The following is a 24,535-nucleotide window of genomic DNA, read 5'->3' as shown; positions in this document are numbered from 1 at the left end:
AACTCATCAAGGTGCACCAAAGTCAGTGTGTCCTCCAAAAACAATGATTTTGGTAGTGTTATGTGCAAATTAATGGTTTTGGTCAGCGGCAAGCAACTAATGGTTACTTAGTTTATTAATCTATCAGTTTGATGTCTTTCAGTTAAACTGGTTGACTGAAAATAATGCACTGTGACAATTCCAAGTTTCTTTATTTGGTTTGACCCAATGGCCTAGCTCCCAAAGATGCTTGTGGTACAAGTGGTTCAAAACAGAGAAGCAGAAAACTAGATGTAATCCACTGAAATCTGTTTGATGAGCACATTTTGTGACATTTCATTAGTTTTAATGAATGAAAGGGGATCCTGAGTAAGTGGTGTCACTTTTTAAACGATTTTTTCCCCTCCAGGCTTTCAAGGCAATTTCAAGACAATCCCAAGGAAATGCTACAGGCACCGGCTGCCTGAAAGCAGAATGTACTTATAAAAAATGCTCGAGGAATGTGGAACATATTTCATTTCAGATTTGGATGACAATATTACCAAGACAACCGGAAACTTTAGCTTTTATGACCCAGTTTATTAAAAAGTGTGGGTATTTAACTCAACAAAGAATTTATTGGAATTAAATAAAAAAAACTGTTGGGTGCATTATGAGTAAAACGAACGACACGGTTTGTTTTCCTTTTCTACTCGATTGTTAATTAATACAGTTCAGAACAATTACATTTGATAACCAGGTTTGCAGTTTAACTCTATGACAAACACAACACAACCATTTAAACCTGATACATTAATTTACCTTCTCGGTTTAAAAAAAAAAAACATCGTTTAAAATGCTTAACCTACGCATTTTTTAATTGTTTTGTTTGTACGTAAGGACCGACCGAGCGGACCGGAAGAGGCGGGGCCGAACCTGAAGCTTCTCCTTCGGTATAAAAACAACTGCGTTCCTACGCAGCCTCCATTTTGAGATTAACCGTCCGCCGAGCGTGTGTGTGTGTATGTGTGGAGAGACGATTTCATCTCTGTTGTTCAAAGATGACTGACCAGCTTTGCAAACTTTTCGTCGGTGGGCTGAATGTGGACACTGACGACGATGGGCTGCGCAAACACTTCGAGCAGTACGGGACTCTCACCGACTGCGTGGTGGTGGTGAACAAGCAGCTGCAGCGGTCCCGCTGCTTCGGCTTCGTGACCTACTCCACACCGGAGGAGGCCGACGCGGCCATGGCGGCTAGGCCGCACACCGTCGACGGCAACGCCGTCGAGGTGAAGCGAGCCGTGGCGAGAGAAGACGCCAACAAACCGGAGGCCCTCGCAAAGGTAAAGAAAATCTTCGTCGGCGGCCTGAAAGACGACATCGAGGAGGAGCATCTGACCGAGTATTTCTCCCAGTACGGCCAGATCGAGAAGGCCGAAGTCATCTCGGAGAAGGAGACCGGAAAGAAGAGGGGCTTCGGCTTTGTGTACTTCACCGACCACGATGCCGCCGACAAGGCGGTGGTCGTTAAATTTCACACCGTCAATGGACACAAGGTGGAGGTGAAGAAAGCCCTGACCAAGCAGGAGATGCAGGCGGCCAACAGGAGCGGTATGGCGCCGAGGGGCAGGCCGGGTAGAGGCATGAGGGGAAATCAAAATGGCTACGGCGGCAGGGACTACGGAGGAAACTACAACTACGGAAATGGCGGAGGCTACAACTGTGGCGGCTACGGAGGGTACGGCGGTCCTTATGGGGGCGGCTATGGGGACCAGGGAAGTGGCTATGGTGGGGGGAATGGGTACAACGAGTTCGGCAGCGGGTACGGCCAGCACTCTTCTGGCTACGGCCCCATGAAGGGGCCCTTCGGCGGGCAGAGGAGCGCTGCTCCCTACACCAGAGGCGGCGGCGGAGGCGGCTACCCGAGGGGGGGCTACGGCGGCGGCTACTAGGCGAGACCGTCCGATGGAGAGGGAAAAAAAAAACAAATCAAACACCCACCCCTGCCACAAAATGACCTCCAGCCAGGATCTGAACGACTTAACTCAAATTCAGTAACGGGGCGTCTGCCGTGAAACCCAACCATGGCAGAGATACGGACAGAGAACCCCCCCTAATCATAATGAAGACCTCAAACCCCAAACAGGTAGGAAGGTCACTTCCCAGAAAGCCTGATAATAACCGAGCAGCCATTGTTGCCCTCCAACTAGGACACATTAACATGGAGAAAAAAAAACACACAGCAGTCCCTCTTGTGTTCCCACGCTGATGGCGTGTGGTTGTCGTTTAGAGTTGATTATTTTTTTATTTGCGTTGGCACCCTCCCCCCTTCCGTTTTTTTTGTTTATTCTTTTGGGGAAACGAAAGAGGAAAAAAAAAAGCATTTCGAGGATTGTTTTTGCTGACAAGTTCTGATTATCTTAATATTTACATTTTTAAGCAATTAGACTAGATTTTGTTTTTCCTGGAGTCAATTTAGTGTGATTTCAATGTATGAGTTTGAGAAAGCATGTTATGTGGTTTTTTTGGATTTGATAGCTATGTTATTACTGAACTTCAATTTGTATAATTATTTACTTTGGTCATTCGGCAAAGGCGGGAAAGTGATACTGCAGGATCCAGTTTCCTTGTTTCCTTCCCTATATTGTACTCAAACTCACGCATAGAACTAGTTCCAACCCAAATATTGTTCATTTTCCATTTACTTGTAGCAATATCTAATGTATATTGTATACTTTCATGTCTGGAGAACAAACCTACTGTTTAAAACACTTTGGTATGCTTATGTATGTTCATTTTAAATAAAACGTTATACCACTTAGCTTAGTTATTTTACTTATTTAACCAGGCTTCCTCAAGTTCATCCACAGGTTTTATAAGTGGCGTCATCTTGTTTAGTTACATGGCATCTTTCCCACAGTTTATTCCCTTACATTCAGGTGGGTGAAATGATTACAGAATGGTTGTAGTCTACCCACAGCCAATGCATGTAGGCTTTGTAGGGTTTGAACCTGTTTTTAAAAAAATGTGGTTTTTAGACATTGCTCATACTTCTTTTACATATTTGAATTTATATCTATATGTGGACATGAGGGCTCTGATATTTATCTTTGATTATTCCTACATTTAGGTGTTCTTACTCGTATTCCTGTAGGCTACCCAGCCAAAATAGCCGTAGCAGTTTGTTTGTAGGCTACATCAGGACCCTGTTGATTACCTGGGGTCGATTGTGATAGGAGTCTGAAATATCTCTTTAGGATATCCACATCCAGCAAACTAGGTATGTAAATCAACCTGTCTTCACTCTGTGTTGGTCAACCATGTATGGCTTATCTTTGATGGTGCCCAAGTGTGCCATTATTTAATCTTACTTACTTGAACAACTTAACTGACTTAATAGCTCAATGCGCCTTTTTACATAGCTAATATTAAAATAAACAACAAATGTGGGTCGGGCGGGGTGGGTCTTAATTTGGTCTTTAATGAACTAAGTGGGTGGAAGGGGACCCGAATTTTGTTCCACCATTAAATGACATAATGGAACAATGAAATTGGTGTCTCCTCCAGAAAACTATGGTCTGCTCTCTTTCTCACTCTGTTTCTCTCCCATCTCCTCCAGGTTGCTACGGTAACCTGGGCACGAGGGCATCACCCCGAAAAACGATGGGGTGCGTGTCTCCATGCTGACGGGGGCCCGGAGAGTGGTTGTGCCTTCTCCCCCTCAGGTGAAGTCAGATTTCAAAGGATTCCCCAGAGTGGTCAAAATGCATTTAAATGAGTCTAATTTGAATTTTATTGAGGTGGTTTGTTTTCAGGTTTGGGGAACTTTGATAACACGGTGCTCCAGTGCAGTCTTGCATGTTGATTTTCTAATGACTAGCTCTGAATGAAGAATGGACCTGTGAAGTTATCTTTTCCTGTTCAATGTTATCTTTGGGATGGGAGGGGTGCAGAGTGACACCTACTGAACAACTTCCCTGGAGACGTTTGCATTTGGGCACTGTGTGTCAATACAATAAATGATGCTTTCTTGTGGTTTTTAAATGGTTATGTGCTTTAATCTCATAAAGGGCTGTGTGTGTTCTAGGGGAAGACTAATAGTTGCACTTGGCTGCATACTAAGTGATGAACCTCTTGCTGGGCATGTTAATGAAATGTGAGTTGGTTCATTGGCTTTCTGCATCAGGCTGAGAACCCATTATGGCGCTTAAAGGCACCCTTTTTCTGTGGACAAATCAAGGAACAAAGACAGAAACTCATGCTTCTAAAGCTGCACTTTGAAATAAATTTAAAACTAATCTAATGTATCCAACATTACCCATTGTTGGACAGGATCTGAGAAGTAAGGCAACTCATGACAACTGATTGCATTTGCACACCTGTAACTGTAGGAGGATATCTTCAGATAACTCGGAGGATATCCTTTTTCATCTTGTCTCGTTGCCTTTGTGCACTTCAAGATAACAGGTGTGGTAAAATATAAGTTGCCCACTTGTACAGACAGTATAAGGTGTTGCAGATTGATCCTTAACAATAGCCAGAAATCAAGTCCTTTTAATGCGCCTACAATTTGTGTTGAATTTGATAGTTGACTAGTGAGTGAATAAAAGAAAGTCAGCTCTGTGGGTTTCGTTTCTTTAAATATTTTCTGCAGCCCTGAATGACTGAAAAGATTCAATACTACCAACAGCTTTCTGTTTCTTTTTTAGTTATGTCGGTCTTTCATTAACCTTCAAGGTTACTGTCAATAGACCAGGAAGGCTCTAAGCTTGAAGTGGTCTCTTATCATGCACTGACAGAAGGCAGAAATTCTTTATTGGCATTAAAAGTGAACGCATCAAAACTTGCCCTGCCACATCAGACAGAATATATAGACGTCAATGTACTAATGGCATTGTAAAGTCTATTTCATGTCTCAGCTGTAGTTGCTACAAAACACAATGTAGCCAAAGCAATTTTGGAGGGAAACCCATTTTCTGCAACAAAATGTCTGATGTACTGTGATCTTTCATGAGAGCCAAAGTGTGATGAGCTGCCATAATTTGACATATTTGAGTGATGCATGACATGCTGGTTGGAGTGTAAATGTTTACTTTTGTTCCCTTTTATAGGATTATTGATGCTTCTGATCATCCCATAGGGAAAGAAACAATCTCATGTTGGCTGTGCTTTTTATGAATCTAAAATAAATCTTTCTATTTTTATATACCCAAAGACTTATGTTTGCTTTTGTTTTACATGAGTGAAGTGGCATGTCTCCCTCTGAGTGGGAGTGAAACTAAGGCTATACTGATGGTTTTCATTCTCTTTGTTGGTGGGGAAAGAGCCAGTGTTAAAGAGCATTTGTTTTGTTCAACCAGGTTGGAATCAAATTCCTGAATACATTCCTCTGAAGGAAAGCAATGTATCCTAAATGAATGCTTTGTTTTTTTGATACTAGTACTAGCTGGCCCCTGGTATGTGGATTTTTCTTTTTGGCTTTGATTCTGAAACCTTGGAACGACACCTGGTTGCTTTGCCTTTGTATGAAATAAATGTGGCCTTTTACGAATAGCTGTTACCTAAAGGCTACTCAGTGTGACAAAAGTCTAAATACAAAGTTTTTTTTTCTCAAAACATTTGCATTGCAAGCTTTTAAATTTCAAATTGCTTAAATGTGTGTTAGTTCCAGATGTTTCCACTTTCCTGTTAACCTTGGATCCCTGTAAGGTGTTGTAAATTATAATCAGGAATAAGTTATGTCATCATGCACAAAAAGATGATAATGGTGGCCCACAACTAATAAAACTTCACTTATGATGAAACCTTTAATGTACTATAACCTACTAAAGGTAAGAAACTCCAAAAAGAATGTCCAAATACCTGCTAACTGATTTATTCGGATGGTTTCCCCAAACCAGTGTAGCAGCTTAGTGATAAGGCTTTGGAAATATTTCTGCAAAAAAGGGTGGTGGAACATTTATGGCAAACAGTCAAAACATGACAGTGTTGTATTGTGCTTTAAAGTGCTGAGGATTACTTGGAACTATATAAATTGGTGAAGCAGTTCTGAAGTTTTATCAGTTTCCAGGGGCTGAGTTTAAGTTTCATTCCTTGCAAAAGTTTCAGCTGGATTTAAGAACCAGAATGATAAGGGTAGTGTTTTATGTATACTTTAAACAGTTAAAAACACTAAAAACAAAACTGTGTCACTATTTAATCTTTGATGCTAACAGCTATAAAGAGCAAATTAAACAAAGCTTTGTGAAGAATTAGTGTAAGAACAAATCAAAATATAATTTGTACTTGTTTGTGCTTTGCAAGTTTTTGCTGTAGTAAGATGTTCATTGGATTTAAATAAGATGAGCATTTAAAAACAGCTTTCAGCCAGCTGATTCAACTTTGGTGTCCTCACAGCCTCATATGACTAAGACTTAATTGGTTAATATTTAAATTGATTTTTCAGTGTCCTGAGTCCTGATCTAAATTGCTGTTGTCACCGAAAATAATTATTCTTTCACTGATGATGGCCGACAGCTGCTTTTTTTTTATTATTATTATTTCTGAACAATAGTCGTTCCCGGATGAAAACTAAAGGAGGCAGCTGGACTTCATGGGGTTTTCATGTTGTGTGATACAGCAGCACATGTTGTGCTAAATACCAATCTATCAAATACATGCTCTCATTAATTTTACAGCAGTGGGGGTAGAAGGGAACCGTGCGGCTGAGGTCCACGCTTCTCAAACAGGGAGGGTGAGATTTCCGACGGGCCGTGAAGGCGGCACAAACGTGCCTTTCTCGCCAGCCAATGTGGGAGGAGAGAATTTTCAACACGACCAATCAGCGTCGGCTACGTCTTACGACGGAGCGCGCGGTCGAGCGGCCCGCCCTGACGTCGTCCATTGAAGAAGAAGAGGGACGGTGTCAGCCCCCCATCCACCGGAGAGATTCAATCATGACAGCCAAACTTTGCAAGCTCTTTGTCGGAGGGCTAAACGTGGAGACCACGGAAGATGGCCTCCGCAAGTACTTCGAGCAGTACGGGACGCTCAGCGACTGCGTCGTGGTCATGAACCAGCAGCTGGGAAGATCCCGCTGCTTCGGCTTCATCACCTACTCGACGCCGGAGGAGGCCGACGCAGCAATGGCGGCTAAGCCACATGTCGTCGAAGGCAACAACGTGGAGCTGAAGCGGGCCATCGCCCGGGAGGACGCCAACAACCCGGACATCCTCGCCAACGTCAAGAAAATCTTCGTCGGCGGCGTGAAAGACCACATCGAGGCGGACAACCTGACCGAGTACTTCTCGCAGTTCGGCGTGGTGGAGAAGGCCGAGATCATCTCCGACAAACAGACCGGCAGGAAGCGAGGCTTCGGCTTTGTCTTCTTCGAGGACACCGACTCCGCCACCAAGGCGGTGCTGACCAAGTACCACACCATCAACGGCAACAAGGTGGAGGTGAAGAAGGCTCTGACCAAGCAGGAGATGTCCAACGGCGGCCGAGGGGGAAGGGGTCGAGGGAGAGGGATGCAAAACTATGGCGGCGGAAGAGGGGGTGGCGGCTACGGAGGTGGAGGCTACGGCGGCGGAGGCTACGGCGGCGGCGGCTACGGAGGCGGCTACGGCTACGGCGGGGGTTACAACGGCGGCGGAGGATACGGGGGCTACGGCGGATACGAAGAGTACGACAACCAGATGGGGGGCGGGTACAGTAATGGTGACTTTGGGGACGGTTACGGACAGCAGCACTCAAGTTATGGTGCAGTGAAGGGGGGCAACTACTCCTACAGGAGCGGGGCTCCATACAACAGAGGAGGTGGAGGAGGAGGCGGTGGCGGCGGCGGTGGTGGTGGCGGCGGCGGCGGCGGATACGGCCGGGGTGGAGGATTTGGCGGCGGCTATTAGTCGCTTCCTGAAGTTTTGAGATGTTCACGGGGAAATATCGGATTTAAACGAACTTGAATTCACTCACTCACACACACACACACACAGATAAGACACAGACACACAAACACACACAAACACACACACACCACCACACAAGCCCAGGTGGGGGTGAGGGGTCTTTGTTTTGTTCATTCAAACGAAGCAGCGCCCATCACCCACACGGATTGAATGAGACTGTCCTCTGGATCCTGGCTCTCCCCCACCCGGACCCCATCTGTCCTCCTCCTATTGCACACATTATGGACTTTACTACTAAGAATTGTGAATTATTGAATTGTAATTTTGTTATGTTTTTTTTTTTATTTTATTTTGTTTTTTTTTTTGGGGGGGGGGGGTGAAAAAGACTTGTTTTGAACCATTTGTAAAGCCGTAATTAATGTCAGTCACTGCTCACTCAGAAATGAGTTTGTTTGTCTTGCAAACCAGCCAGATGTGTCTGTTATTTTTGCATCATGAACTCAGGGTTTTAAGTGAAGTTGTGGCAGTGTCGGGCAGCATGGGACTCGATTGCTTGAGTTTCTTGATCTTAAAACACTTTCGTGACAAAGTATTTTTTTGGGAGAAATGTCACGGACTTTTTCTTTTTTTTTTCCCTTTTTTTTTTATTATTAATTGTAAAAACAAATTTTTCCACTTCTCCCGTCCCATTACAGGTGTTTGTTTAGATTAAAACTTTGAAATCCATGTGTTCATTTCGCCCGTATGTTGTATTCTGCTTTTATTAAAGTTTTTAATGTTTTGAAAGTCTATTTAATCTCGCAGTCTTGATTCAGGTCGTTTTGGTCACATTTCAGCAGGTGGAGATTGCGGTTTGGTGCTTTACTGATGATGTAGATTGCCTTTTTTTTTTTTTTTTTTTTTTTTTTTTTTTAATTTATGTGAATTGAGTTCACAAAGCCACCAGCAGGAGGGAGTATTGCCTGTAATCTACTTTTCCAATTTATCGGCCATTTTATACCGCCAAGGATAATATGCTAGAAGAGCACAAACTCATTCTTCAAGTGATTTGGTCCAGTGGTTTTTTGTTTTTTTTTTTTTTAAATCAAATGACCACGATTTTAGAACTTGTGATTACCATCCAATTAACTTCTACATTTCCTGAATAGGCGGTTAGAGAAATTTAGACCAGTAATAATTTCGGATATTTGGCACATGTTGTGAAGTGCATACAATGTCAACATTTTCATCTGGTTTGAGCTTTGGTGGGGAAAAATTGCAGCTTTTTATATCCTTTGTTCACCTCCATAAAATCCAAACACATGGAGACAGGCAGTTTTGTTTTAAATGGCATCTCTGTGGGATTTGTGATGTCTAAAGTTTTTTTTTTTGTTTGTTTTTTTTGTTTTTTTTTTAAGACAACTGGGACACTGGATTCATTCTTCTGTCATGTCATCTTCCATCTAAGGGCATGTTAATTTTGTGTTGCTGTGGCATCTTCTTGCAGAGAATGCATGAAAATGTAAACATTTGTGTTGTAGGAAAGACTGATTTTATGACTAAGTGGTCATGACTGATTGTTATTAATCCCTTCTTGCCTTTACAATACAACAACAGAGAGGAAGGAAAAGGTGTGCTTGCACGCTGACCGTATTTCTGGGTATGAAAGCATGACGAGGTCCTCCAGTAATTGCCATCAAATACAACTGTTGATATAACAACATATATAGGCAAATTGTTGCGATGGCCTCATTTTGAATCTTACCAAAGACTTCCTCTGCATCGTGACATCACAGCCTGCCAGAATTTCAGTTTTATGTCATCCACAGTGATAGCAACACTGTAAAAACAAAAGTATACTGAGTGTATGTATGTGTGTGTGCGCGTGTGTGTGTGTATATATATATGTATGCAGAAACTCCATCCATATGGAACAAGGGTCCACTGAATGGTCTGAGAAAAGTGCTTTGAATCATAACCCATGGCCTTCAGAATAACTAAATCTCAACCCAATTTAAACCTATGACAGATTTTGTACCAATGTGTGATAGCTCTCTGCCTACACTTCAGAATGATGTTTATACCTCCAGTCGAGTCCACAGACCTTTACAATGAGTGTAAGGGTGGACTGAAACTGCTTTGGTGACCTTATGGCTTGATAAGACAGTTTGGTTTGGTTGAATTGGTTGATCATCTGTGTGCGCACAAAAAAACTAAAAAGCTGATGCATAAAAACATGACAAAAACAGTTCATCATGCATTTATAGTAGAACATAACATTTTTCTTGTAGATTTTTGTTGTATTTACTATAAAGCTTCAGCTTCAGCAGCATGAAGTTTTATTAATAAGATTTATTCACACTTCCAACTGTATTATATTTATTACGTTTGACATGTTTCAGCAGATCATACATCAATCAGTGCTCCACAAACTAATAATGGTATGTAAAAAAAATATTTTACAAACAGTGCAAAGATCTGAAAGCTGAACTGATGAGACCCATTTTTAGTAAATGAAGACAATCATCCTTGGTTAGCAATGAAATATTTTTCCAATTAGTGATTTGATAGGAAATTCCTTCAAATGAAATCCATAGAAATTTAAATTTTATAAACAGTAAATCTGGGAAAGGGACCAGTATATTGTCTTACCAACTGGGTAAAATGGGTGACTGGCCAGTGGCCTCAAAAAGTCCAGGATTACTTTATTTTCTTAATATGATTAATTTCAAATTTAGAAATGTGGTTGAAGACTATTGCATTGATCATCATATAAAATTGCCCTGTTTTTTTTATCATTATTTCTTATAAAAAAAAAACCCCAAGAAAATAGGTTGAATTTTTTTTTTTTTTACATTTTGCTGATTACATTTCTGTCAGTCAAATCATTTCAAATCGGGAGCACTTGTTGGTTTTGGGGTGCATGAAGTCATAATCAATATGTGACTGGGACCAATTATGCGTTTTACTGTGGAGGAATATACAATTTTTAATGTTTATCTAAGGCTGATATATAACACAAATTATGCATAAAAGAATAAACATCAATAAAGCACAGTGAATAAAGTTTTTTTTTTCTCCTTCAGTCATTACCCAAAGCCAGCCTCCGTGTGTGTCTGTTTTCGCCCCCGGAGTGAGACCTCTCTGTGTAGGATCTGTGCAGCGCTCATGCCTGCGGTGCTCTCCGGCTCCGGGAGGATGGACGGTGTGTCTTTTGGGTGAGTTTGGCTTCATCGCTCAGGGGCTTGTATTTGTGTTTGAACATCTGCTGGATAACATTTTTCAAGCCTCGGGATCTTTAGACCTGAAGCCCGACACGGACAATCCAACGAGCACTTTCCCGGCTAACCAAACTCGAGCTAGCCTTGTTGACTAGTTAGCATCGGTGAGTTAGCTTCGCTGGCTGCTCCAAAACCAAAGTACGTTAACAATTTGGGAAGCTCCACTGAGTTGTTTCTGACAGATGGAGACTGGAGTGTGTCCTGAATCCTAAATTAGTTTATAACCACGACATGAGGAGTGTTTAATGGCAGCTAACCAACGCTGTCATGAGCTTGTTATAGTTAATGATTTAGCAATGCTAACAGCTAGCCAACCTGACAAACGGATAACAAACATCAGGCTTATTTAATTTTTTGGGGGACTCCAATACATAAAACCTGTGGTTTTATTTTGTTGTTTTGTTTTATTTGTTTGTTTATTTATTTCAGTTTGCCCACTCGATGTTTACTGATGTGCCCCAACTTCTCATAACATTCCCACGGCTCGCATGTGCCTCGTCGTTATCTGCTCAGATTGTTTGTGTGGAGGCAGAGATGGGTCATAATGAGAGCCCAGATAACAGGCAGCTGATTAGATCCATGCTGCTTCAGACAAATGCGTTCATATTTCACACCAAACCGAGCAGAAGTCCTGTGAGGCGAGCTGGAAGTGATGGTTTCTGCAGACCACCTTCGGCTGCAAGTTCAACCTAGATCCCGAACAGGTTTTCATCAGTTCAGTTTCTAATCTTTTTCTTGTGCATTTGTCTGAGGTGTACTTCAAAGTCATATGATATCATTGGCCATATACATTTTTCATGTTTGCTGACAAGTCACCAAAGAGTTGAGTCTATAGCCAGTGGACTGAAATGACTGTAAAGGAAGGACGTTAAAATCTTTATTGTGGGTCACATACTGTGCACACTCTGCCACAACGACCGACTTCCATGACAGGACTATTTACAGAGGATGGGTTAACAATGGGCTAACAATTGCACACTGCAAGACACGCCACAGGATGACCCATCGAATGAAGTATATATTTACTAAACCACTTTTTTATTTGGTAAATATAAAGTTGATAACATTGTGAGTCACAGTGCGTGCACATCTGTACGTGTTACTGTCTGCATTGTCTGCACAGTGCATCTGTACACGCAGCATGTACACTTTTGATAACACTGACAACATTTGCATGACTCACCCTTTCACTGTTTCCAGTTTCTCATCCCTGTCCCCCCTCCTCTTTCTTTTGTAACCCCTTGAAGTGAGCCATGAAATGCCCTGCCTAACTTTTGGGTCACCATCTATCTCCATTGATCCAGACACTGCCTCTCATGTCTTACCAGTCTGGTGGCTACACCGGCCTCACCACGTCCAAACTGCACGGTGGACTCGGAGGAGGACGCTGTGAATGGAGGGATGCACACCTTCAACCAGACGCACATGAGGAAAGCTTTCCAGCTAATGAATGACCTGAGAAGGTATGTTACTGACATAAGTATGGCCATTTTGTCATGCTTGGGGCTCCACATATATTTATTGTACATATATGTTTATTTGTACTTTTTTTTTTTTTTTTGGCCTCAATTTGACTAAAATTTTTCAGCTACCTGAACATCTGTATTTTAAGGAAGGCTTTGTCTGTCCTTCAAAAAAGAAAAATAAGTGCTTCTTCTTGATCACAGTGTGCCAGTACGCAAGTACGCACCCAAGAGATCTCACTTTGTCTCCTGGCAGCAGTCTAAACAAAAAACAATACAAACACGCCACAAAACAAGAGGCTGCATTTTGAGTCAGTTTTTTTTTTCTTTCTTTCTTTTCTTTACCAAAAAGAAAACAAACAAACAAAAGAAAAAAAAAACACAACAAAACAAAACAGCTTGCTAAACTGAAATTTGTGAGCTTGTCTTGATACAGTGATACTGAAACTTGAACCTCCCAACTAGAGGAACTCTGAAAATTCTATTTTAGGTGACACCTGGATTTTTAACACCTTGTTTGGGACATTTGCTGGTAGCTGTTACACTCATACTTGTCTTAAAGTGTGCATGCTTCTCCTGGCTCCTTTATGCACATTTATTTTTACACATCTTTATTATGCAAATTAAAACAACAATCATGCATCTTTCTTCTCTCCTGTTGATCCTCCAGTAAAAAGATGCTGTGCGATGTCCAGCTCATTGCGGGGAGTGTTGAAGTGCCAGCTCACAGGGTGGTCCTGGCATCCTGTAGCCCCTACTTCTGTGCCATGTTCACAGGTCCACATACACTGCTGTTTGCATGACATCATATCTGCGGGGTGTGTGTGTGTGTGTGTGTGTGTGTGTGCTTGCTTGTATGTGCTTAAATGTGCTTAACTGTGTGTGCTTCTCTGTCTTCAGGTGATATGAGTGAGAGCAAGGCTGATCAGGTGGAGATCAGAGAGGTGGATGGTCAGACTCTGAGAAAACTTGTTGATTACATTTATACTGCTGAGATTGAAGTCACAGAGGACAATGTTCAGGTGAGACTGTGTGTTAGTGTTAATGAAGAAGAAGACTGAGGCTTTTTTATTCTACTGGAAAGTTGTTTTTAACTCTAATGCGTTATAATCATATCAGCGGAATACCATTGCCAGCTTCTTTTTCTGTCTTACTGTTTGTGTCTCCTCTTTCAGTTCTTGCTCTCCTCTTACTGAAGAGTTCAGTTTTGAAGTAACATGACACTGCTGCTCAGTGACCAGGAGTTTAAAATACTGGCTTGGCCAATCTGTCTCAACTTTTACTGTATGGATAATGAGAAGTCAAAATACCATTGTTGCTCATAGCAAAAAGATTTGGGTTCACAGTGTTATACACACATTCACAGAACTTCCTGGTTGTTGAGAAGGAAATGTTTTACTGCTGTTGTCTTGACCCTCCTCTGTGTTCAGGCCTTTGTTTAAGCCACACCATTTTGAGCACAAGTCAGAAAAATAACATATAACAATAACATAGGTTCTGACTAAAAAGAATAGAAAACACCCCTATAGAAATCATGAAGAAGAAACTCAAACTCAAAATCCAGGTTCAATGGACATTTAAATAAAGGAATACAACAACGCAACAACACAATTTTTTTTGTCAGGATTTTATCTTTAGGTTCATATAAAATGTTTCAGAGTGCTAAAGTGAAAATAAAGGCCATGTTTATTCTTTGTAATGATTTACATAGACTGGCTGCTTGTCATGCAGGAAGTTTTCCCTGAAGACTTGATCCATTTAATTCTTTTGTTCTTTAGTGGAAGTTCAGAGTGGCTGATGGCTTGTAAGAGCTGGTTGTGTTTGTGAGCTCTACTGTGCTGTGAACACACAGGGTTGAGACATTTGCCTTTAAATTCTGGGGTGACTGCATGGCTCTGTTGCGAGGTTAAATAACTGCACCAGGATCAAGCTACAGGCTGGATATTTCCTCTGATTATTAGCACAGGAAGTGTGCATGGAGAGAAGCAGGAAATCCTCCCACTGTTAGCAGCGTGCCTGCCTGATTGGCTCGCTGGGAAATGTGTGACGATGTGTTTTGACTCAGAAAAAGGCTGCTTTTACTTTTCAATTGTTCACACTTTGACTGAGCATCTTATTGGGCACATCTGCTTATTTATGCATTCATTTGTAGAATCTCAAAGCTGCAGAAAACTGAGGCTGTATGTCAAGCAAAAAGAGGCCTGCTTCAGTATTTTGTTCACAATAAAGTGCTCAGGGTTTGTATTTGTTGCTTGTGTGACCCTCAAGCCTGTCTGTGTGTGTGTCACCGCTGCTGTAAGCAAAGCTCCAGTGGGCCTGATGTTTCCTTTTAGAAAACATAAGCCTTCAGGGCAGCTGGAAAACAGAAGAGACAGTAACAATCCACACTGAGTTGATGTGGGAGTGTGCAGCCTGCTACTGTCTCACTGACCTAGTTAAGCTAATATGCAGGGATGCATCAAAGGGAAGCTTTGTCGGTTAGCATCACAGTTTCAGCAGTAAACTGCCTGCTCTGCTCTGATAACATATTGTCTAAGAGACTTGGAATAACTGTAGTGCTGAACAATGCAGACGTCCCAGGTGCACTGATCAGTCTCACATCAGTCTCTCATCTTCTGTCATACAATAAAAGAAAAGATGAGTTGATTATCTAAATAGTAGCTATTTAATTTTCTGCTCATCAAGAACAATTTGGGGGACATGTTGCGTTTAATGGTTGGCTTGTTGATCATATCTCTGGGTTGATTGTTTGATAAATAGAACAAATGATATATTGTCATAAGCCAAATGGATGAAAAGTTTCTGTTTCTGCTACCACATCTTCCTAAATATTTGTCTGTGGGTGGAAACTAACTCTGCTCTGTCGTTCTGTTGTGAAAACACTTGTTAGGTTAAACACATGCTTTGAGAGAAGACCCAGCTTCAAAAGTTTTTTTTTTTTTTAATTCATGTTAATAAAATCCAGTTGGAGTTTCAAATTGGCTTTGTGTTTCTCTTTGCAGGTTCTGCTGCCAGCAGCGAGCCTCCTCCAGCTGATGGATGTTCGTCAGGTTTGTTGTGAGTTCCTGCAGTCTCAGCTTCATCCCACCAACTGTCTGGGCATCAGAGCGTTTGCTGACCTGCACACATGCACACAGCTTCTGAACCAGGCCCACGCATATGCTGGTAAGCTTCTCACTGTTCACTCCACAAGCCTTGACTCATCTTTGCCACTGTGTGTGCTTGTGTGGTGTGGAAGGAGGTGTTACTTTTAACAGTTAAGTCTTTAGAAAACTGCTGCAGATCCAGAGAGTTGGAAAATTACATTTTGAAAGTGATGATAAACGGGTACACCTTTTCAGCTGGGTAAAATATTTCATTATGTTTGTGTCTCTTAGAGCAGCATTTCACAGATGTGGTGCAGGGTGAGGAGTTTCTCGGCCTGACTCTGCAGCAAGTGTGCAGCCTCATCTCCAGTGACAAACTTACAGTTTCCACGGAGGAGAAGGTCAGATAGAACAATGCAGGCACACCATTCAGCTATTTATCAAAGCTTGTCTGTTTTCTTTAATGTGATAATTGAAATATTTGTGCATTGTATCTCCATAAACACAAAATAACAGCTCATCACTGTTCAGGACTGTTGGGTATAAAGGAAGCAAGCACTGTCTGTAAAAGTGGATGACTCAAAGTCGACTTGGCTCACTGTCTTTTCTGTTTAAGCTGTCTAATAGAGAGCAACGCAGAGGCAACTGTTTGTTAGGCTCAAAATTACCCAAACCAAGTCTTGGGTGATGGAGATGAAGGAAATTTTGCTCATTTTTGTTGACTGACACTGAGCTGTGACTGAAGTGTCAAATTTGACCTTTTCTGGCTGTTAGGAAATCAGGTATTTTCACAGCAAAGACTTAAGACATCAGACTTAAAAGCACAAAGGCGATAATCACATACAGGAATACATCATGAGGCATCTGAACTCACACAATCAGAGAATGATCTCACATTTGCTGATAAGATGTAATGATGAAGAAGAAAAACGATGAACCAACCAGCAGAACTCAACTAACCAGTGAATACACAGAGGACAACAAAAACAGCACCCCCTGCAGTCGACTCCTGACTCCGAGACAGCTCAAGTGGCGGCTGAGAGAGATCAGGAGTGGGACTAAAGCTACAAATCACTGTCACGTTCCCTGTGTGATAGTCTGACTCAGGCCAGCAGACATATTACAGAGGATGTCATCTCTGTCTGCTGTTAGTCAACAGCAGAGTCCGGCTGTCGGCGAAGCAGCAGTCAACTTGAGCAAGACACACAAATCAGACACACAGGCAGCTTATACATTTGCTGTCGTACCATCTTCATCTGCAGAAACAGTAAATGATTTCTTGATTACATTTTTCTATAAACCTTCCCCACATCTGGTTCATTTAATTCTCAGGATGTTTGAAAACTGCTTGCTCCATCACGGGAGCTTTCACCCATTTAGAGGTGGTGAACACAAAAGAATCTAATTTATGAGCCACAATCAATCAAACAGTGTTAAGCTTCAGATTTAATAAGATGAAGTGACTGAGGTCTGCCACTGTATGATTAAATGACATAATCAGAGTTAAATCATATTCATGTTTACTGCTATTTTGCCACTGAGTTTTATAAAATATTCACCAATTATCAGTAAGAGAGGAGATCCTGACATCTACAACAGAGAGTTACGACTGTGAACCTGAAGTTTTGCTCCCAACCCCCTTAATTACAGTTTGTGTGATAATAGGTGGAGTCAGCTGCACAGGTTCTGGTATCGTCAGCAGAAGAAGTTGTTTTAGCCACATCAACACACAGAGGCACATAACTTATTTAATGTAGCAGCGTTGTGATGGTTTGTAGTACAATATGCATGTGACTGTTTTTTTTTGGTAGCCTGTATAAATCTGAATTAGAACTATTTAGTTCTAATTAGAAAGTCATGGAATCACGAAACATCAGTTCTGTGCACAATGTGAGCTGCACTCGTTCCCTCGTTTGCTCCAATGAAGCCACTTCACACACCAACAGGAGGTGATCATCCCTTTGAATCAACAGATTACAGGCAGGGAGTAGCGCCCTCAACAAAGCTGCTCTTGGTTAGAAAAGCCTGTAAAACGAAGGTCTGTTTTAGTGGCTTCACTATGAAAGAAAACCGGCATCTGCAGCTGGTACGATCCATTTCACACCGCCAGTGAGTGAAATCATTGAGCTTGTCATGTGCAATGAGTACCTATAAATGGTTGAACAGCGTCAGAGAAGTAACTTTCCAAAAGCATGAATTACAACCAACTTCATGCAGCGATCGATCGCTCAGGCGAGAAAAGAGTAAAACTTGAATCTGTGTATTTCTAGGTCAAAGTAATGGACCTGAAAGGACGGATTTAAAAAATGTGAAAACATGCTGTTCCCTGACTCTGCTCGTCATCCCTCCCAGGTGTTTGAGGCTATGATAGCTTGGATCAAGCACGATAAGCCGGCTCGTCTGGAGTACATGCCCAAACTGATGGAGCATGTCAGACTTCCGCTGCTGTCCAGGGATTATCTGGTTCAGGTAAAGAAATTCCTCTGTTCTGTCGTGCTCTCTCAAAACTATACCATTTCCACCTGACGCTGTTGTGTGATGGTTTTCACCTTCGAAAAAACGTTAGTGATACTGTTAACATTCTCCATCATCCTGATTATACCATGGTCAGCGTGAATACTGCTCTGATTGGTCAGCAGGTGTGCGTTAAAACCGTTTAATGCACACGTAGTTTGGCTAAACTTTGTAGACTAACTGCTCTAAATTCATCCACGCCTGTAACCATAGCAACATAACGGGCCCAGCTGTCAAGCTGTCAACTTGTCAACTGCAACTTCTGAGGACAAAACAAACAGAAAGGGATGTTTTTAACATTTCCTTTAACTTATTTGGAGAGTACAAGAATTTTGAGGAATGGGACGCTGCAGAAGAAAAAGAAATGGAGAAGAAAAATCTACAGTAGATGACAGAGGAGGAGAAAGACTAATTTATTCCTTGTCCTTACAACGGTAAGCTCTTACTTCAAAAACTTTTGATTTTGAGTGCAAAGCTTTGACCAAATTTTGGCAAATCCTCTTATTCTTGGAAAAGGTCCATGGTATGAGTGGGTTGATCCACGAGTAGGTGTGCTTCAAATGGTTTTAATGCAAGACGTGGAGGTGAAGGACTAGATTGCATCAGCGAACCCTGACATGTTGTACCTGAACATGTTTTGTGGCTCAACCCAGACTTCCTCAGTCTGTCGGCTTTTATTTACAAATTTTTTTTAGAAATACAGAATTCTAAAAATCAGTTCAGTGCCTCAAAATGAAGTGTAACTCTTATTGGACCTGTGGGATCTTTGTTGATGGTCATATCAAACGTTCTTGTTTCACTGGCACATCCACTTGTAGTTCTCAGTCATATTTGGTAAATAAAAGTGAAAAAAAAAAACTATATAATCTGACGTGTCCCCATTTCAGATTGTGGAGGAAGAGGCGTTGATAAAGAACAACAACACCTGTAAAGATTTTCTTATAGAGGCGATGAAGTATCACCTGCTGCCTGCTGACCAGCGGCACCTCATCAAAACGGACAGAACCCGACCGAGGACGCCTATTAGCATCCCCAAGGTAAACAAACGTACACAATCTCATATGGTGGATGCTGACAGACTGTCAGTGTGAATGACTGTTACCTGGAGGAAAAAAAAAAAAAGTGATTCCAACCTCGAGACTGTGTGTGTGTGTGTGTGTGTGTGTCTGTCTGTCTGTCTGTGTGTGTGTGTTGGTGCGTGCGCAGGTGATGATTGTTGTTGGCGGTCAGGCTCCGAAGGCAATCCGAAGCGTGGAGTGTTATGACTTCCAGGAGGACCGCTGGTATCAAGTAGCTGACCTCCCTTCAAGACGTTGCCGTGCAGGTCAGTTTCTGTATCTTGTGCCTGAATTTGCAGTGAAGTCACGCAGAAATTTGACAATGCAACATAAAATTACTCCTCCACAGAGACGAGGAAAACTTCAGATATAGCTTTTGACTCACACCATTAAAATAGGCCCTCAAATTTGACGAACATTGAAGCAGATGAAATTTAGTGGAACGGTACTATGTTCAAGTTTCTGCTACGTGAACTGAACTTAATCACAGTAATAACTACGGTGACCTTAGCAGTAATGTACTGTTCATAGTCTCTTATGCTCAAAGAGCCCATATTAATGTCCACAGATAACTACATTGCTTTCCAGTTTTTAATAATCTATTTCACCGTGTTCTCTCTTTCAGGTGTTGTTTCCATGGCGGGCCGGGTGTATGCAGTCGGGGGTTTCAACAGTTCACTGCGGGAGCGAACGGTGGACGTGTATGACGGAGCGAGGGACCAGTGGAGCGCCGTGTCCAGTATGCAGGAGAGGCGCAGCACACTGGGAGCTGCCGTGTTGGGGGATTTACTGTACGCTGTGGGGGGCTTTAATGGAAGTATAGGTACGAACTCACAGTCACATCATGGCTGAAATTGATATTGGTACTAAGATAATGCTTCAGTTTTTGCACCTTTTGATTAAGTGCTACTTTGCAGATCTGATTAACTCTGGATTTAAAAATCATCTTAAAAAAAAAAAAGTGGGAGTCTTAAACATTTTTGTCAATTTTATTCCGTATTGCTTGTCAACAGTATCTCTAGGTAAAAATAAAAGACGTTTAATCATGGATATGGTGTGGGATTTTAAAGCTATGAAAAATAAGCTATGCCTTATTCTGTGTTCTTCAGGCATTGATTGTTTGAAGTGGTGAAGCAGTTATAGTAAAAAGAGCCTTCCCATGATGTTGTTGTTGCTGGTTAGAAGAAATAGACCACATAATTTCCTAAAATGGGTTAGGGTTAGATAAAAACTTTCAGCTGTTGGGAGAACAACAAACTTTCAAAAAATCTGGAGGGAGAATAATGTGGTAAGAGACATTTTATTGTCCCACTGTCTGGTGGGATGGTGAAGCTGCAGGAAGACAGTTCACTGTTAACAAACCAATTCAGTCAGTCTGCAAAAAAACAAAAATGGGGATGGATGATGTGTGAACATGCAGCTGAGGTGAAAGAGCAAAATGGTCGCTCCCCCTCTGACTCAGTATCTCTCTGATTACCACCTGAGGGTGAGCAGATACAAGAGGCAGGGGAGTCATATCTCCTTCTGAACACATCCGTGCCAGCTAAAAGCAGAATGCCAACAAACTCTGTTGCTCGCCAACTCATTAATCTTATTCATCATTTTTTCATAATTTTCTCGCCTCTCTGCTCTTTTCTCTTCTGTCTGTCTTATTCAGGTCTGTCGACAGTTGAGTCCTACAATTACAAAACAAACGAGTGGCTGTATGTGGCTTCCATGAACACCCGACGCAGCAGTGTGGGGGTTGGGGTGGTTGATGGTGAGAAGTGTGTGTGCGGGGGGGTGCATGACATAAATAATTTAGTGAAAATGCAAAATTCAAACATGGCTGGTTTCTAATGTGTCCATAGGCAAGTTGTATGCAGTAGGAGGCTACGATGGTGCGTCCCGGCAGTGCCTCAGCACAGTGGAGGAGTACGACCCCGTCACTGATCAGTGGTGCTACGTAGCCGACATGAGCACGCGGCGCAGTGGAGCAGGTACGCCACCACACTACACTTTAACAAAACAACACGTCCTTCCCTGCGAGCTGTTGTTCCACACGGATAAGATGCACATCCTGAAAAACATGAACATTTCTAACTGATGACGTGCTGTTAGGAAATGGTGCCAGTTCATGTAAGTTCTCTCTGGGCCAACAGTACCACCCTGTGGACTTTGTTTGAAATTACACAAACAAGTATCAAACAAGTAGTATGAGAAACATTTCAACAAGTAATTAGCACTGTTGTAAGAAACAGTCTTATTAAAGAATGAGTTTGTTCACAAAAGGTTTTTGGCGTTGGATCACGTTGTTATCTTCCTGCTGTAGCATCAAGTTTGAACTCCTTTATTAAGTCAGATATCAGATATATACATCTTTACCACTGATGCCTCCTTGTGTATTTTGTTCAGGTGTGGGTGTGTTGGGCGGTTTGCTGTATGCGGCAGGAGGACATGACGGACCTCTAGTGAGGAAGAGTGTGGAGGTTTACGACCCGCAGGCCAACATCTGGAGGCTGGTCTGTGACATGAACATGTGCAGAAGAAATGCAGGTCAGGTTATTTTTTTTTCTCATATTCACTGTTCATGTTGCTGCCATTACTCATGACTTTCATGATCAATGATTTTAAGAGACAAAAATTGATGTTAAGGTGTCAGTGATTGGTCAGACCTTTTGAGCTTCTTCGGAAAAAGTCAGAAAATGCTTAAGTTTTTGATTCTATGGTGATAAAATACCAACAATTATATAATCACTACTACAGCAGACATCAGCAGCGTTCCCTTTCTCGTTACGTCTGAAATATAAACGTCAGGAAAATTATTTTTATTTTATATTTTAAGAAGACCCAGTGTTTGTTGTAGGTGCAGGGAAATGTATGCTAAACGTGTAACTCTCTCCTGAAGGTGTCTGTGCCATTAACGGTCTGCTGTATGTGATCGGCGGAGACGACGGCTCCTGTAATCTCTCCTCTGTAGAGTTTTACAATCCGGCTGTAGACAAGTGGAGCCTCATTCCCACCAACATGAGCAACGGTCGCAGCTACGCAGGTACGTCTCTGCCAATGAGCAGCACATTTTACCGCGGCGTGCTTCTCTCCGTCTCAGTCCGTCATGTTCTCACTTCTCCAGGTGTTGCAGTGATCGACAAGCCGTTATGACCGTGGTCATCTCGCAGCGCCGGCTCTGCGTCGGCAGCCATTTCACAGAGACTCACTAAGGCATCTGAAGCTTGACGCGCACAAAGAGAGAGAGACGTAACGCCTGCAATAAAACTGTCCAAATGGACGGGGCTCCCTGAATCGTCAGCTGATAAATCATGGATGGGTGTTGACGAGGGGAAGGGCTGTTTCGGCGTCAACCCGCATCCTGATTTTGCTGCTATCTTAAAGCTCTTTGCGTTGAGCCCTGTGAGATCCCGACTCATAAGGACAGTTTCACAGGAGAGCAGACTTAAAGGAACTCTGTCTCAGTGAGTTTTGACTGAACCCAAGCACATAACAAGCAGCTGTATCAGCTGAGGTCTGACTCACTCAGATGCTGTTGTCAGGAAGAAAGTGACATCCATTGGCCAAATTGACGAAGTGCTCCAGCGGTGTACTGGTGGCGTTCACGTGACGGACCGTATCCGACCAGGGAACCCAATACTTCAATACACCAGCTGATGGAAACATCAATTCAACAGAACAACAGCACAAACCTCAACCTAAATTTCTGATCACAGCGGTTAATGGTGTTACCGGCCTCTGATTGGCTGATGAGTGAGCATTATCCAAAATCCTGGAAACCAGGCACGCCATGGGAGCCATTTTTTTAAATTATGACAACTCCACAATTCTAAGCATATTAATCATCCTAACACAAGTTGATCTGCAAAAACGTATCGGGTTGGTTGTCTCCTGTGCCGAGCGTCAGTCACTCCAGCTGCTTAACTAAATGAATCTTTTCTGAGCTGCTGTGTATTCACAAATGGCCTCAGTTGTCAGAGAGTGTTTGTTCCAACCTGAAAACAGAGTCGGAAGACGATTCACAGAATGTTGAAAACGTCTTGTATGCAAATTAAGTTTCATATTTAATATTTTTGAGACGGTTTTCAAACAGGGTGAAGACAACTTCTCTGGCCTCAGAGCAGTCGATGTGATTCACACAGCTCTCATCGTTTGTCGACGCACTACTGATGCACTGAACACTTGCACTGACTGATTCAGGCCGACTGATTGGCCGGTCGGATGTCTGCCTTGTCTCTCTGACTGACCAACTGGATCCAGACCTGCTGTTGGACTTTGGGAGCATTTAAACTCAGCATTTACAGGCCAACAATTTCATCAGAAGTTCTTACAAAAAAAAAAAAAAAAAAGGTGCCAGTTGTAATGATGAGATTCAGATTAATGCTGGAAATGTTTTTATCGTTCAGTAACAAACTGGAATGATTAACAATTTCTGTTCGTTGTCTAAAGAAGTGTGTCAAAATGCACTGTAGAAATTCAGCTGTCACATTAGAATCTAAAAGATACAGGTTAAGATTTTCTATTTATTGTTTTTGGTTCACTTGATTGCACAACGTTAATTCATACAAAAGTGAGGTTTTATTTCATGTTCTCATCCTAATAATGTTACATTTGTGCTCTACTGACATTCATTCAGAAGATGGTGGGCGTATTTTAGATGGACTGATATTTAGCTGACAGGTGCCAAAGCTTTGACTCGACGAAGTGAAGAGATTGAAGAAATAGAAGCTGTTTTCTGCCCACAATCTCAGAAATCACACACAAACTGGAAGCTGCTGTCATTTCTCAGCCTTTTGGCCACAACTATATAAAATACTTTCAGATTGTATTGTTTTTGTTTAAGTCACTAAACACTAAAATATGCACTTTTACTTGAGGATGTCTTCTATCAGATGACCTTCCTGTCACTTTTTTTTTAGAAAGGATTTTCCTGAAACAGCAGAAAAGGTATTTTTATTCAGCCCCCTCTGATTGAGCCTCACACTAACGTGTACAGATGGAAGCAGCAGGAAGTCGGATTGTGTTGATAGTTCTTAATTCGCTGATGGTTTGTCATTTCTACAGTTGACGTTCACTGGAGGGCACTAAATTCCTGTTTAAATATTTTTCATTTCATTTCCTCCAACTAGGAGACATTCTTTTTTTTTTTTAATGATGATCAAGATTTTTCTATTTGAGACTTTAAATCTGAAGCTGAACTGATAAGCTCTTTTGTTAGTTTAGATTGATTTTTCCCATTAAAGGTTTTAATTCCCCAGACTGTCTCGTTTTTCCCATTTGATGACAAAAAAAAAAACAAATTATCACCAGATATTTTGT

The 24,535-nt window shown here is 42.0% G+C and overlaps 3 protein-coding genes across 5 annotated transcripts; all 3 read left to right on the top strand.

The window, feature by feature from the left end:
• The first annotated feature begins 935 nt into the window (after positions 1-935).
• LOC115049666 (heterogeneous nuclear ribonucleoprotein A0-like) lies at positions 936-5,167 on the top strand. Of its 2 annotated transcripts, XM_029512060.1 has the most exons (3): positions 936-2,107; positions 3,581-3,686; positions 4,049-5,167. In XM_029512060.1, the coding sequence occupies exon 1, from the start codon at positions 1,020-1,022 to the stop codon at positions 1,911-1,913; it is 894 nt and encodes a 297-aa protein (XP_029367920.1). In that variant the 5' UTR covers positions 936-1,019; the 3' UTR covers positions 1,914-2,107; positions 3,581-3,686; positions 4,049-5,167. The 2 variants fall into 2 exon arrangements, with proteins under 2 accessions (XP_029367920.1, XP_029367919.1); XM_029512059.1 differs by having other exon boundaries at positions 3,581-5,167.
• Positions 5,168-6,734: 1,567 nt separating this feature from the next.
• Positions 6,735-8,638, top strand: LOC115049665 (heterogeneous nuclear ribonucleoprotein A0-like). The gene has a single exon (XM_029512058.1). It carries the CDS (start codon positions 6,750-6,752, stop codon positions 7,845-7,847), a length of 1,098 nt encoding a protein of 365 aa, XP_029367918.1. The 5' UTR covers positions 6,735-6,749; the 3' UTR covers positions 7,848-8,638.
• A 2,308-nt stretch (positions 8,639-10,946) lies between these two features.
• On the top strand, positions 10,947-24,471 carry klhl3 (kelch-like family member 3). 2 transcript variants are annotated; one of them, XM_029512056.1, is made up of 15 exons: positions 10,947-11,044; positions 12,412-12,570; positions 13,241-13,347; positions 13,471-13,592; positions 15,573-15,735; positions 15,948-16,057; positions 18,009-18,125; positions 19,058-19,207; positions 19,377-19,494; positions 19,854-20,051; positions 20,886-20,987; positions 21,079-21,207; positions 21,623-21,763; positions 22,116-22,259; positions 22,341-24,471. In XM_029512056.1, the coding sequence occupies exons 1-15, from the start codon at positions 10,995-10,997 to the stop codon at positions 22,367-22,369; spliced, it is 1,839 nt and encodes a 612-aa protein (XP_029367916.1). In that variant the 5' UTR covers positions 10,947-10,994; the 3' UTR covers positions 22,370-24,471. The 2 variants fall into 2 exon arrangements, with proteins under 2 accessions (XP_029367916.1, XP_029367917.1); XM_029512057.1 differs by having other exon boundaries at positions 10,963-11,044; positions 12,436-12,570.
• Positions 24,472-24,535: the final 64 nt, after the last annotated feature.

Source organism: Echeneis naucrates, chromosome 10 (assembly GCF_900963305.1).
Source record: "Echeneis naucrates chromosome 10, fEcheNa1.1, whole genome shotgun sequence".
Lineage (NCBI taxonomy): Eukaryota > Metazoa > Chordata > Actinopteri > Carangiformes > Echeneidae > Echeneis > Echeneis naucrates.
The sequence above is the reverse complement of the archived record's forward strand: the minus strand, read 5'-3'. Positions and strand labels throughout refer to the sequence as shown.